Here is a 15,313-nt window from a genome sequence, read left to right on the forward strand (position 1 = left end):
GGGCATGAGCATCAGCCATACGGGGGTCACCCAGGGCTCTCTCACCGGCCTCCTGAGAGGGAGTGAGCACCTCATTAACATGACACTAAATCAGCCTTTGAGGACCATCCTGTTATCCGCCTCTTACAAATTATTGGAAGACACCTCTGGTGCTGGCCATGATAATTATATTGATAAGAAAGCTGGAGCAGAAGAAATGAATCGATGGAACCGTGCAGATCTCTTGAGTATCAATCTACCAAATCGTTGTGACTCTCTACACTCCCATTTGCAGGGTCGGTAGCCATCTGTCTTGCACACAGCTTCTGTTGCATCACTGAGCCCCCGGTGGATTATCTATCCCTTAGGTTTACATTTTCTCACTCTACCTGTGGAATTCTCAAACGTGTCTCTTGGCAGCCTGATGTGCTTCCATCTTTTCTTTTCCACCTTCTGTTTTCTTCCCTTCTCTGATCTTCCCTCTGTCTTCGTCTGCTCAGGCCGCTATAATAAAATACCATAGACTGAGTGGCCTATAAAGTGCAGACATTTATTTCTCGACATTCTCCAAGCTGAAAAGGCCCACGTCAAGGTGCCAGCAAACTTGGAGTCTGGTGAGGGCTCTTAGATGGCACCTTCTAGCCGTGTTGTCACATGGTGGAAGGGTCAAAGAGCCTTCACCTCTTTTATAAGGCCACTTGTCCCATTCATGAGGACTTTGACCTCACAGCTTAATAACCTACCAAAGGTCCAGCTTCCTCATACAATTACCTTGAAGGTAAGGACTTCAGCATATGAATTCTGAGAGAACACAAGCATTCAGACTCCCACCACCAGTTTATCTATTTAACTGGCCCTTTTTGGTTCTAGCCCTGAAGTTGTACTAATTCTAGTCTGATAACTCGACTGAGATATAGGAAGACAAGGACAGGGAGGAGGCTCTGCTAGTCTCCTCAAGCCTCTTTAGTTGCTTTTGGAGACAGAGCTTTGTTTTGTTTTGTTTTTTTTCACATAGAAAAGGTCTCACTATGTTGCCCAGGCTGGTCTCAAACTTCTGGTCTAAAGCAGTGCTCCCACCTCAGCTTCCCAAAGTAATGGGATTGCAGGTGTGAGTCACCAGGCCTGGTTGAGACAGAGGTTTTGCATCTGGCTTGAACACTTACCCATTGCCTCATACCAAAGCCAGATCTTGGGTCTCAGAACAGGTGGGACAGCACTCCCAAACATGCCAAGGCGTTAGGCCAGGCCTTCCTCGTGGGAAGTTACAAAAATCTGTCCGCCAGCCTCACTGAAAATACCAAAGATAGAGCCTGCATGCAACCTTGTCAGCATGCTTTGCAATATGAGAAATTTTCAGGGACACAGAAAGAAAGCCACTTGGAAGTAATTTTTAAGTGACATGAGCTTAGAAACACTGAGGGCATTATGGAGTGGGTGTTTAATGAATGTTAGTCTCACATCCCTTCTCCCCTCAGCAGGCCTCAGAGGAAGGCAGAAAAGTGGAGTATCTTATGCCATTCATCCCATCCTCTTCCTCTGCCTTCCCCCAGAAAAGCAAAGCAAGCAGGAAGCAGAGAGGCGGGTGTGGTGTGATGTGGATGTGGCTCGGGACAGACCAGGGTGGGGATGCATGGTGGGAGCTCAGAGAAGCCAGAGGGAGCCCATGCAAGGTCCTGGTTTCTATAGCTGCTGGCTCGGTGGGAAATTATCCTGGAAAAGGGCAGGTTTACAGAGTGCCTGATAACTCCTTTAGGATCAAGGTCTACTGTTATAATTGCTCCCGATTCTTGGCCCACAATGGAGGCTGTGCACTTCTAAAGAAAAGCCACCAGACAAGCCTCCTTTAAGGGGCAGACCCCGAAGCAATTTCTGGGGAGAAAGCCTGGACTGGGGAGAAAACCTTATGCTAAAAGTTGTCGCTGTCAAGAATCTTGAAGCTGAGCCCAGCAGACGCTTGTGTGAGCACCAAGTCTTCTTATGAAAATGATATGTGACCCCTCATTAGAGCTGGAAAATAGCAGTTATAAGCATAGACCATGGTCAGCAAGATGGAGGCTCTCCCTTGGCTCCCTTGCTCATTAGCGTTGTGATCTTAGTCAAGTTCTTTGGACTTCCCTGAAGCTCATTTTCTTCATCTTAAATAATGGAAATAGAAAGAGGACCTCCAGCCTGGGCAACATAGTGAGATTTTGTCTCTACAAAAAAAAAAAAAATTAACCAGGCATGGTGGTACATGCCTGTAGTTCTACCTACTTGGGAGGTTGAGGAGAGAGGATCACCTGGAGGTTGAGGCTGAGGTCAGCTGTGCTCATGCCAATGTACCCCAGCCTAGGCAACAGAATGAGACACTGACTCAAAAAAAAGACTATCATCATAGTAAATCACCATAGAGCCCTACTGGCTATCTACAGCAAGTCTGATTGGTTGATGCCCCCATTCTGATTGGTTTCAGCTCAAGCCATGTCAGTTGCTAAATATCTTGACTCCTAAATATCAGTTCTCCTTAGTGCATAGGGTTTCTAAGAGGAATAATACAAGGAAAGTGCTTAGTTTGACCCAATTACTACTACATTTGTTATAGGTTGAGTTTTGTCCCTCCCTCCACAAGAAAATATGTGGAGGTCCCAACCCCCACTACCTCAGAATGTGCCATTATTTAGAAATAGAGTTATTGTGGATCCAAGTGGCTAAGTTATGGTGACATCATACTGGAGTAAAGTAGATTTCCAATCCAATATGACCACAGTGCTTATAAGAAGACAACCATGGGAAGACACAGGGAGAACACAATATACAACAGAGGCAAAGCTTAGACCGATGCAGCTACAAGCCAAGGAATGCCAAGGGTTGCTAGTAATCACCAAATGCCAGGAGAGGGGCATGGAGTAAATTCTCTGAGAGCCCTTAGAAAGAAACAACCCTACTAACATCTTGATGTTGGACTACTTGTCCCCATAACTGTGAGAGAACAGAGTTCTGTTGTTGTAAGCTTCTCAGTTTATAGTTATTTGTTATGGCAGCTCCAGGAAACTGATTCAATATTGTAATGGGTAGACTCCTCAAAGCTCACCAAGACCATGAATTTATAAAGTATTAGGAAAGAGAAGACCTCAGTGCTCATTTTAGCCCAATCTCTCATCTGATGCTTGAAATCCCCTCTTTAGCATTCTTATTAAGTAGTGTTTCAGCTTGTACCTGAATATCTCTAGTGACCAGGAGCTCACTACCTATCATGGCAACCCAATAGTTCTCACTATTGGAAAAGTTATTCTGTATATTGGGCCAAAATCTGTTTCCCTATAGATTCCCCATGTAGTGGAACCTACCTCCCTGGGACATTTTGTCATATACGACTTAGTGTTTGACAGCCCTTCAAATACTTGAATTCATTGAACAAGTCATGTTCTTGCACATATCATAGTTTTAGCATTGCAGTTTCTTCTATGTGGAATGATCTTTTGCCTTCTCAACCTAAAGAGTAATCCGCCAAAATCCAGTTCGGTATTGTCTCCTGAGAGAGAGCAGGTTACACTGTGGGAAAAAGCAATCCCCAAATCTGTGCTTCAAAAGCCAAAAGATCATTTTCCACACTACATGTCCACTGAGAATCAGCAGGAAAAGCTGTCTATTGCAGTCACTCAGGGACACCAGATCGACAGTGCAGCCACCATCTTGAACACCACCACTCACCATGGGAAGGAGAAAGCTCTAGAGGGCCTCCCATCAGCCATTGAGTGCAAAGGCCCAGAAATAACACACAGCATTTCCTCTCACAAGTCATTGGCCAGAACTAGTGACACGGCCTCACCTCACCAAGAGGGGGCTAGAAAGTATGTTCCTACCATGTGCATGGAAAGCCAAGCTAAAAATACTCAGCAAATGATATTGATGGTTACCTACCCCTTCCGCATAGCTTTCCCTGTGGCCCCTGATACCGGGTAGCTTATGTCACTTCCAGCTCTTTAAGAGCATTCTGTGCATTTGTTAGTTATTGCATTGCCTTTTTTTTTTTTTTTTTTTGCATCTCCTCCATGAGAATGAGAGTTTCTCAAGGACAGGCTAGGTCAGGATACATGTTGGATGTATGGATGTCTTTGAGGACAATGACTGTATATCCACAATGAAAGTCAAATTCTCACGGCAGTTTACAAGGCCGCTCATGATCTGGTCCCTGTAACTTCTCTGACCTCATCTCCCGCCTCACCCTGCCATTCATGTGGCCCCAGCCGCACTGTCTCACAAAATCGCCAAGCCCGCTCCTGTCTCAGAGCCTCACCCTCTCTGTTTCCTGTGGCTGGGCTGGGCTTCTTTAGCATTTGCTTGTTCAACACCTACTTTGGTCCGGTCTCTGCTCACCCGTCACCTTATCAGGAAGCCAGTCCCGACCATGCCCTATACAACATCAACGTGATCCCCAACCCCAATAACTCTCATGGTCCTGTATCTTCTTTTCTTTTTCTCCACAACAGTTACCACTTCTTGATACAAACACACACTAATGCATATTACATGTTAAATAATATATAATTTGTATTGTATTATACAAAATGTGTGATATATAATGATTTTTGGTATTTATTTATTGTCTGTCCTCCTACCTCCCACTCATATACTCGAATGTAACTTCTGTGAATAAAAAGACCAGCATACAGTAGGTACTCAATAAATATCTGTCAAATGAATTAATGATAAAAGGACAAATGTATTTCCTGAGTCTTCATATCTTTGGACCACAATGTCAAATACGTCCCCACCATATGACAAAATATTTTAGTCCCTTTAACAGCTCAGCCTCTTAGAAATGATCAATAATGAGTGCAGTACAAAGCAGAACAACCCTTTGTCCATCTTTTCTTCCATATTTTAGTCAGTAAACCCTAAGTTTAATTATAAGATTTAAGGGAGGTTGTAAAAATTACACTGTAGTCTGACTATAGTAAGTTTAATTATTGACCAAAAAAACTGAGTGTTTTTCACACACAAAGCTACACTTTTTCCTCTCTGTGTAATTTTGGGGTTGCTACTTCAGACTTAAATGAAGGACCTAACATTTTTATAACGTTCCTGTCATTTGTCTTCCTTTTCATTGATAATGTCATTTATTCATTCACTTATTTTGAGTGTCTACTGTGTGCAAAAAAGCTATGTCAAGTTCTATGGGATGTTATGTGATAAATTTATAATTCCCTGAAGAAAAAAGCTATTCAGTAAATAACTATAGATTAGAAAAACAAACTTTAGTGCAGTAAGAGAGATAGATAGGCAAGGCCCTTCTTGTGTAAATAACTGGCAACAGAGAGGCTCTTGAAATACTTTTAAAGGCAGAAAGACAGAAGTGACACTTGAGATGTGCTATCTGGAGCACCCAAAGATAGAAAGGCAAAGATAGTCTTTGAAGAGAGGGGGTTGTAAAGAGTTTATGGGCATGAGGGCAATTTGATTCAGACATGTCACTCCACCTATCCTCAAGGTTGGTTGACCTCAGCTGGAAGTGACTAACAGATCACCATCTCTCATATCACTCCAAGGACCTCGTCCATCTTTGGACAGGAGTATGGTATGGATCAGACTCTCCTGCTGTCCCCCAATGAATAAGACATCTCATATGTTCCAGCAATTTCAGGGTAGTCCTCGAATAGGAGAATAATAGAACAATTATTCTACGTGTTTGAAAACCATATTTGTTTTAGTCTTTTTTTTTGAGTTGGAGTCTCACTCTGTCACCCAGACTGGAATGCAGTGGCCGCTCCCGGCCACCACAGCCTCCACTTACTGGGCTCCGGTGGTCCTTCTGCCTCAGCCTTCCAAGTAGCTGGAACTACAGGCGTATGCTACCATGCCCAGCTAATTTTTGATTTATTGTGGAGATGAGGTCTCGCCAAATTGCCCAGGAGGGTCTCAAACTCGCGGGCTCAGACAATTCACTCACCTCAGCCTCCCAAAGCGAGTATTATGCAGGTACTTACCTGTAAGTAGGTACACCCCTGTAAGGTAGATACCATTAGTAGCTCCACTTGATAGATTGGGAAACTGAGGCACAGAGTTTAAGTGACCTTCCTACAGCTAGAAAGTGAAGGAGCTGTGGCTTGACCGTAGATAATCTACAGACTTCAAGATCTATAGTCTCAGGAGCTCTGCTCTGGACTGTACCTCTCCATAATGGAAGCAGGGACAGATTGTAGTCCAATATTTATAATACAAAGGTCAAATCAAGAGACATGATCTTATACTAATCACTAATACAAGTTCCTCATAATAAAATCAACCCTTAGACATTGTCCAGAACTGACACTGAAGAGACCAGTATCTAACCTGATGATAATAGAGAGGGATTAGAGTTAGAGAATGATTCAACCTTTTGCTCCCTGAGCAATTTCCCATGAATTCATCATTCCATCTTTCCATGCATCTGTTTATTCCTTTATTCAACAACTATGTATTGAGCATTCTCACCATCCTAGAGAGACAGCTACATGCCGTAGATAAGATGTGGTCTGACCAACGTGGACCCAGCAGTCTGGATGGGGAAAAGCAGACATAGGAAACCTATGGCCTAGCACAGCAAGTGCTACCAAAAGGGTTGCTGGGAGAGTGGGGCGTGAATTCAGCCTGCATTAGCGGAACAGTGGCAGGGGACAGAAGGGAAAAGATGAGAGAAGTATGCCCACAGAGGAAGGCATTGCTAGATTTGGTCCCAGCAAAATCTTCCTGGGAAGAACCTAGAATATATGCAATTTCCATCAGACAAAAGAAAAGGGAACACACTTTTCAAGCAAGAACACTGGTTTTGAAATCCATCAGACTGGTATCCAATCTTCATTTCTCTCGACAGGATGTGCTCGATGATAACATGGGGCTGATCCCAATATCCTGTCATAGGGTTGTCCTGAGGGTCACATAAGCTCACATGGAAAGTACAGTGCACAGTCTATCCACAGTGCAAATTCAGCCACTCCTAGTTGTCATTTGTTACCTCCTTCTCAGATGCATAGTCACACCCATTGGTTTCTTACACTTCTAAGTAGCTCTATCATTACTTTAAGATACGAAGTTTGTAATCTCATTTCTGTTTTGCATAAAGAATACAAAGGGGATATAATTTATATAAAACTGATTTGCATTGCCATGAATTTATTGTACTCTATGTTTCTTGGTGACTACGTAACCAGCAGAGGCACTAATTCATTATTTTAGCAATTTAAACAGGAACCCACAAGAAAGGCACCTTGTGGTCACAAAGCACTGAGACTATACTAATGAGAAGATTAAAAGAAAGTTCAGCTCACATAGTCCCAGACAATCACAAATGTATCCAAGAATTATTAACAATCACAGTTACCTGGAACTGCATTATTTGCCTGATTGGTTATTCTGAAGTCAACTTTTATCGAATAGTTGAACTTCAAGGAGTTAATGAGGAAGTTATGTTGAAGCGGCTGATGGAGCCCCTTCATAATAAATATTCAGGGAGATATGAGAGTATACCTAAGGCTCTGTGGGTCTTGTCATTCCACTTTTCACCTGGACATGCAAGGAAGCTCTGAGTATTTCTCAGAGGAATAACGTATGCACAGGGGCCCAGGCCCCAACCCTTGCATGTTCTCTGGGAACCACACTACCACCATGGATGACATATCCACATGTTCTAGAGAAGGCTCTTGGAAAACAAAATGGCCTTCTGCAGAAGCAGTGTCCCTTTTCAGGGATCCAGTCTTCTAGGGCAGCAGTCCCCGACCTTTTTGGCATCAGGGACTGGTATCACGGAAGACAGTTTTTCCACAGGTGGTGGGGACTAGGAGGATGTGCGGTCAAATCTCACTGCTAATGTTAATCTGTATTTGCAGCAGCTCCCAGCACTAGTAACAATACCTCAGCTCCACCTCAGACCATCAGGCATTAATTAAATTCTCATAAGGAGCCTAGATCCCTCACATGCACAGTTTACAATAGGGTTTGCACTCCTATGAGAATCTAATGCCACCACTGATCTGACAGAAAGCAGAGCTCCACTCACCTGCTGCTCACCTCCTATGGTGCAACCTGGTTCTTAACTGACCACGGACCAGTACTGGTCTGCAGGCTGGGAGTTGGGGATCCCTGTTCTAGGAAACAAAGTCCGCGGCTTTCATTGTTGTCCCTTCCCAGCACTCCTTGAACATCTCCGGCCACCTGTTCTCTAGCTTTGCAGGATTGTGCAGAACCGTGGGACTAAGGCACAGGTCTCAGAGACTGTCTCATTCCTCGGTTTTTCTTGCAGGTGACCACAACTCCATGCTGTGTGTTGCAGGTCGGTCGTGAACCCAGAGCTCTGGCTAAGAGGATGGGGGCAGATGGGGAAACAGTGGTTCTGAAGAACGTGCTCATTGGCGTTAACCTGATCCTGCTGGGTTCCATGCTCAAGCCCTCAGAGTGTCAGCTGGAAGTCACCACGGAGCGGGTACAGAGACAGGTCGTGGAGGAGGAGGGAGGTGTTGCTAGCTACAACACATCTGGCAAAGAGAAACCTGTGGTCTTCAACCACGTGTACAACATTAACGTGCCCCTGGACAGCCTCTGCTCCTCCGGGCTGGAGGCCTCTGCCGAGCAGGAGGTGGGAGCTGAAGATGAGACTCTGGCAGAGTACACAGGCCAGACCTCAGATCACGAGAGCCAAGTCACCTTCACCCACAGGATTAACCTCCCCAAAAAAGCCTGCTCGGCATGCACTGGCTCGGCCCAGGTGCTGCAGGAGCTCCTGAGCCGGATTGAGATGCTGGAGAGGGAGGTGTCGGTGCTGCGGGACCAGTGCACCTCTAACTGCTGCCAAGAAAGTGCAGCCACAGGTAGTGTTGGGAGGGAGTGGGCAGCATGGGCTCAGAAGGCGAGGGGAGGGCTGGGCAGAGAGGGAGAATGAAGGGGAGGGAGCCACGCACTCCCAGCACAGCCCAGCATCTCTCCACATGGCCAGAGGAAAAAGTGCCCTAGTCTGTAGCTGCCGGTGAATGTCTCTAAGAGCTAAATGCAGCCCTTCCCCGGGGATTCGGTTCAGGGATTCTCTACACTGCTTAGCTGGTTTGAAATACATTAACCTGATTTCCGGGGGATGAGTCAGGTAACGGTACATCGGTTCAGCACAGCAACTTCTATGGCAAGCAGGGAATTTGATGTCTGTCTTCATTCATCTTTGGCTTTCACAGGCTGTTGCATTGATATCTATCCATGTTGACCTGAGGGACTAGAGAACGCAGGCACTCTGTTCACTCAGACGCAGCCTTTCTCCCATCTGAGTAAATGACAGTCATTAAGGTCTCAGAGGACCTGTCCCCGGCTTCTCCGGTGAGATGGAAGTTTTATCTCCAGTACAGAGGAGCACACATGCGTGCACACAGTCTCTCACATACATGCAAGCACACACACTCATACACACATGCACACACATGCACACACTCATAAATACATGCACGCATGCACACACACTCATATACACATGCCACACACATGCAGACACTTATACATACATGCACTCACACTGATACACATTTGCACACATATACACATGCACACATTCTCACACATGCACACACTCTCACACATGCATGCACACATTCATACACATGCATATACTCTGTCACACCACATATGCACATATAAATGCACACATGCATAACACTCTCATACAAATATGCACACACTCACACATGCCTGAACACATGCACACACTCACATACATGCATGCAAACATGAATACAGTCATACACACATACACACACACTCATACACATGCACGCACACACATGCTTTCACACACAATACACTTATAGAGACTATTCCACCCTCTGAAAGGCAGAATGTTTGATTGATTTACTGCTAGGCTTGCCCATCCCGATAACCCTATGAGTAACCCTTATGAGTTAATCATCTTTACCTCTCTGCAAGATGTATTAAGTTTTCCAAGCCAGACCTCCCAAGTCCAGATTCTGGCTCTACCACTTCCTGAGTGATGACCTCAGCAGGTTACAGAACCTGTGTCTTCCTCTCCTCATCTACAAATGGTGCTGGACTAGAGCAACAAGAAGTGACTCAATATAAGGCACCTGTTCAGATGAGAGCCTGGCTTCTATAAGCACCTATAAGCAATAGCTATGATCAGCTGACCCCCAGTGAGTAGGAATTGTGTCTGTCCCCTTTTATGCCAGCTTTTTTCTCCCAAAAGTTACCTTAGACCCATGCAAGCCTACTATTTAATGAGAAGAGACATTGTCTTACCATTTTGGATTCAAGTACTTGCCTCCATGGGGTCCACGATCTCAAGGCTTACACAGGGATGACAGCAGGAGGCAGCAGGGGTGAAATTTCAACAGAGACCAAAGGGCCCACAGCTCCAGAGGAGTATCAGACACAGCAAGATTCAGGGAAGTCATTGAAAGGTGAAATATTTTGGGGATTCGTCTCACCTCCATCTCTTCCCCCTAACCAACACTGCAAGCATACAATCCAGAGAGCAGGAAAGCAAGGCCAGTTGCTCAGCCTCCTGTTCCTCAGAGAGAGCTGTCACGTGAGCTTGTCTGTTCAATGGTGCTGGGGAATACGGGGAAAGTCCCAGGTTTCCATGGGCATGGACCCTGCAGCCCAGGAAACCAAGGGGCTTCTACAAGCAGGTTTTTTACGAGACTTCCAGCTGGATCTCTGGCAGTATGGAAAATCTACAAGTAAGAGCTGTGTTAAGTAATGTCAGTGTAGTAAATTTCAGACCATGGGGGGCTGTGTGAGGTGGCAAAACTACGAAAGGACATAACCAACTGGCCTTCATATCCTGGGGGCCAAGTGCAGAGATGGTCATGCAGGTACTAATCTCTGTTTAATACATTTACTTGAGTCATGCTAGACGGAAACATTTGCCGCTGTTGTTATCCCACAGTAAGGGCTAGGGTGGAGAGATGCAGAAAATCCTAAAGGGAACATAGCACACAGTAACTAAAGAGACCAAGCTTCTGGGAGGCCTTGGTGAATGAGCAGCCAGTCAGATGGTAGACAGGGAGGGACTGGACAGGTGTGTAACACATATGACCTTTATGGGAGGACTCCGAGCTCAGTCCACATCCCTTTGGGTCCCTCTCAGTCCCCAGAGCCAGCACCTGGGCATCTTTGGCAGAGGGCTGCCCTCAGTTTGTTGGAAACTGATTAGCCTGTCCAGAGAGAGCATGATAGCCCAGGTCATGTTCATGCCCCCAGTGATGGCCCTTAGCACATGATGAGCTGTGACTTGCATGGTTTCCAGAACACCCTGCAAGGCTGAACGTAGTTGACTCTCCCTGGGACTTGGCTTGACAATGCAACCTGGTTTAGGATACCTTCCCACCTGTTTTTCCTGGAAACACCTTCCAATAAGTTACTTTTACACACATCTCCATCACAGATCTCTCTCTAGAGAACCCAACACCTTCCAATAAGTTACTCTTACACACATCTCCATCACCGATCTCTCTCTGGGGAATCCAACCTAAGACACCCTGAAGGTGGGTTCCTGATGCACAAGGCACTAGATCTTAGTCGTCTTGGCCCCTGACACCGTGTTAGGCACAGAAAACCCACCTCAGGTGAAACCTTTATTAAATTGAATCAGCTATGTTGAGCTTAACTCTCAGCAGCAGAAATCTGATCAGAGCATGAGTTGAGGTCTCTGCCCCCCCCTCCCCAGTACCATTGACAGGAGAGGCCACTGCTGCCCTTTGACCTTCTCCTTGACCATTCCAGGACAATTGGACTATATCCCTCACTGCAGTGGCCACGGTAACTTTAGCCTGGAGTCCTGTGGCTGTATCTGCAACGAAGGCTGGTATGGCAAGAACTGCTCAGAGCCCTATTGCCCGCTGGGCTGCTCCAGCCGGGGCGTGTGTGTGGACGGCCAGTGCATCTGTGACAGTGAATACAGCGGAGACGACTGCTCTGAACTCCGGTGCCCGACAGATTGCAGCTCCCGGGGCCTCTGCGTGGACGGGGAGTGTGTCTGTGAAGAGCCCTACACTGGGCGAGGACTGCAAGGAGTTGAGGTGCCCTGGGGACTGCTCAGGGAAGGGGACATGTGCCAATGGTACCTGTGTGTGCCAGGAGGGCTACGTTGGTGAGGACTGCGGCCAGCGGCGGTGTCCAAATGCCTGCAGCGGGCAAGGACACTGTCAGGAAGGACTCTGCATTTGTGAAGACGGCTACCAGGGCCCTGATTGCTCGGCAGGTAGGAAGGGGAGCTCTGCGGGGTGTTTGGCAAGGGTGTTTGGCAAACTAACTGGATGCCACCCATAGCTTGGAAAGAAGGATGGGAGGGAAGGTGAATTTTAGGCAAAATCATGCCCAGTTGAGTTGTAGTCATTTGCTTTCCAAGAGAGCTGGTTTATCGAATCAATAACAACTGACATAGCAAATTAAAGGGATAAAGAGCAAAAATCAGACAAGGTCAAGTTCAGGCTGAGACCTGGACTGTTATTCCTGAGACTGGAACCAAGGCAATGGTAACAGTGACAGCGCTCCATTGTCCTTGAGGTGGGGAGGGCAGAGAGGAGATCATGAGACTGCACAGGCAAAGCCCGTCTCTAACTCTGAAGGATTCCAAGCATTCCACCTGCTCAAGAATGTCTCCCTTACCTGTTGCCAGGGACATCTCTTTTTACAATGCTTCTGCAAGAGATGGCAGTTAGTCCATGCAGCTTTCTGGTAATCTTGGAGCTTACAGATCGCAAGATGTTATTCATTGATGAAATGACCTAGCATCCACGTGAGAAGACAGTATGTAGAAAAGGTATTAAATGTAGACAGGAATAAAGTACTGAAGACCTGGAACAACAACTCACATTCTCACTAATTTGTACAATAATACTAAAAGGATATGACTCACTTTGTTCCATATGACTACATAGCCAGTCGGAACCAACCCCATATGCAGTCTATACAGTGGAAACTGATAGAAAGGTGGTGTCCTACAAGGGACATCTAAATCCAACAATGAGAAAAATACCTATATCTCACTGGGACTAATTTTTTTTTTACCCAAACCAGATTATTTTTATTATTTCACTATTACTCAACTCTCTTCTGACAAAATCAGTGAATATTGCTCTCATATTTGTTTGTTTTAAATGCAGATAAAGTAGTTGATCTTTTCATTTAAGGATCAGAGTGCCTACTGGGAAAATTTAAAATAAAAATGAACAACAAACAGACATTTTATATGCTCTAACTGAACAATTCTAGGAATTTTCTGATGGGTCATCTGACATCAGTTTAAGGGACAAATTTGAGAAAGCCAGAACCACCCTCTAGTGCTACCTCCTTCTGTTCTGGGGGTCATCAACAATCCCCACCTAGACGACAGACAAGGCTCAGGCACATGGAACTTCAACATAAATTCTTCTCAAAGATCAGTGGCAATAATGAAAAGAAAAACAGCAATAATGCACTCCTTAGGGAAAAATGTACTTTTTCTTAATTTTTTTACCATATTCAATTATTTAATTTAGACTCCCAATTTACTTTGAAATAGCTTTCTAAAACTATAGATGAGTTTGGAATTAAGCAGGACTACTTCCTTAAGATAATGAAGTTAATTTCTCATAACAGGCAGCTAAAACAGTTTATCTAAACGAGTCAATAGCCTGGTACCCTGAACCCCCACAGAGAAAAATGGAATGCAGTTAAGAACTGGTTAGAGCCAGCCAGAACCAAGTTGGCAAGAAATTTGCCAGCTACCCAACCTTGGTCCTCATTATATGCTCATTATAATATATTAGCAGTCCAAGTGACACACTCTCCAGCACCATGCCAGTTCCAACCCTGCCTGTTTATAGTAATAAACTGAGTGAACCCCAATTACAGGTAGTTACTATAGCAGTTGTCCCAAAGTGAAATCCTAGCAGAAGTTAAGCCTTATTGTTCCTGAATCCAAAGTCACTGGCAGTTGCTGGGAAACCAGGTTGAAGCACAGCTCTAGTTTCCACCCAGAGAATGAGGCTCCAGGAGGTCCTATCTGGAGGATGCCAAGGGCCAGTCTGGGTCATTGTGGTGTTGATGCTATTCTACAGCATACATGCTTCTGAGAAGACTCAGTCTCTGTTCACCTGGACATACCTGTCATGATCTTGATCCTGCTTTTCTACAGGGTTGGATTCATTTGCACACAGAATCTTGATCTGATCCAGATTCAAATGGACTGGAGATAAACCACCCTGGCCATCCCAGGGAAGACTCAGCTACTACTAGCATAGCTACAACTAGATTGTGTTCAAACCATGGGCACATGTTACCTCTGACATGTTACCTCTGTGCTGCTTGAGGAACGCTTCTATAGGCCCAGATAAATTACCTGACAGGTTCAGAGCGTATAAGGAAGAACAGTTGCATAATCTCCATCTGTTCCTATAGCAACCCTGGAGCCACCACTCATTGCCGAGGTCTCCTCTGAAGGTCTGTCTTTTAAACCGAGTGCCACAGGTCTCTTCCGGAGAAGTATCTAGGTCATTATTGAAAGTGCTATTTTGCTTGCTCTTTGTGGCAAGGCTGTAAGAGAAGGGGCTATTTATTCACTGTCTGACATTTCTGTCCAGGTGCATACACCACAGCATGATGCTCTCATTGCCAACAGGAATAAGGAGAGGAGAGAGAAGGTTCAGGAAAACACAAGAGTCACAAAATAGACTTCCTTATAGGGCATTCTTTTCTCTCTGCCAAGGGCATAGGAAATAGTGGCCCATTGTGTGAATTTCATTCTGAGGCCCCCTAGGTCTGCAGCACTTGGATGCAATTGAATGGTGTTGCCAAGGCCACTGCAATTGACTTCTAGCCTTGATCTGCGCTCCTAGTGTGCCTTGGGACAAAGTCTCAAGCCTTCTGCCTCCATTCTCTATCCACATACAGATAATAGAACAAAACATTCATGAATATGAACACTCAAGACAGACCTTAGAAAGAAGTTACTCTGGGCTGCTTCTCATTTTACTGATTTCAAAAGCAGCAAAGAGACAGAGAGATTTTCCCAGAGCCAGACAGCCAATTAATGGAGGAGTAAGAATGAGAACCATGGTCTCCTACCAACTTCTAGCACTCTTTAATCCTCTTCGGGATGCTAAGTAGAACAGAATTGAAAACTAAAAAAAATTTAAAGCCGCATACACAAAATAGCCCTTTCATATGATAGCTGAGTCGCAACGCATGATAAAAAATGAGGTGTTGGAGGTGGCGCAGGCAAGGCACATTCAACCATTTGTCCAGGTTCCCTCCCAGTGGTGGTGGTTACTGCAGGGATCGGCTGGGGAGTCGACCAAAACTCCCCATGAGTCAGCAGGATAAAATAACCCTCAAAGCAGGG

The 15,313-nt window shown here is 45.4% G+C and overlaps 1 protein-coding gene across 1 annotated transcript in view; it reads left to right on the plus strand.

The window, feature by feature from the left end:
- Positions 1-15,313, plus strand: part of LOC103267853 (tenascin-R) — a 410,048-nt gene that overhangs the window by 323,170 nt on the left and 71,565 nt on the right. Inside the window, 3 exon segments of the mRNA XM_008065428.2 lie at positions 8,237-8,801; positions 11,713-11,984; positions 11,986-12,190. Coding sequence (XP_008063619.1) covers positions 8,300-8,801; positions 11,713-11,984; positions 11,986-12,190 — 979 coding nt within the window. The 5' untranslated portion in view covers positions 8,237-8,299.

Source organism: Carlito syrichta, unplaced genomic scaffold (genome assembly GCF_000164805.1).
Source record: "Carlito syrichta isolate Samal-C Ts95f unplaced genomic scaffold, Tarsius_syrichta-2.0.1 Scaffold308325, whole genome shotgun sequence".
NCBI lineage: Eukaryota > Metazoa > Chordata > Mammalia > Primates > Tarsiidae > Carlito > Carlito syrichta.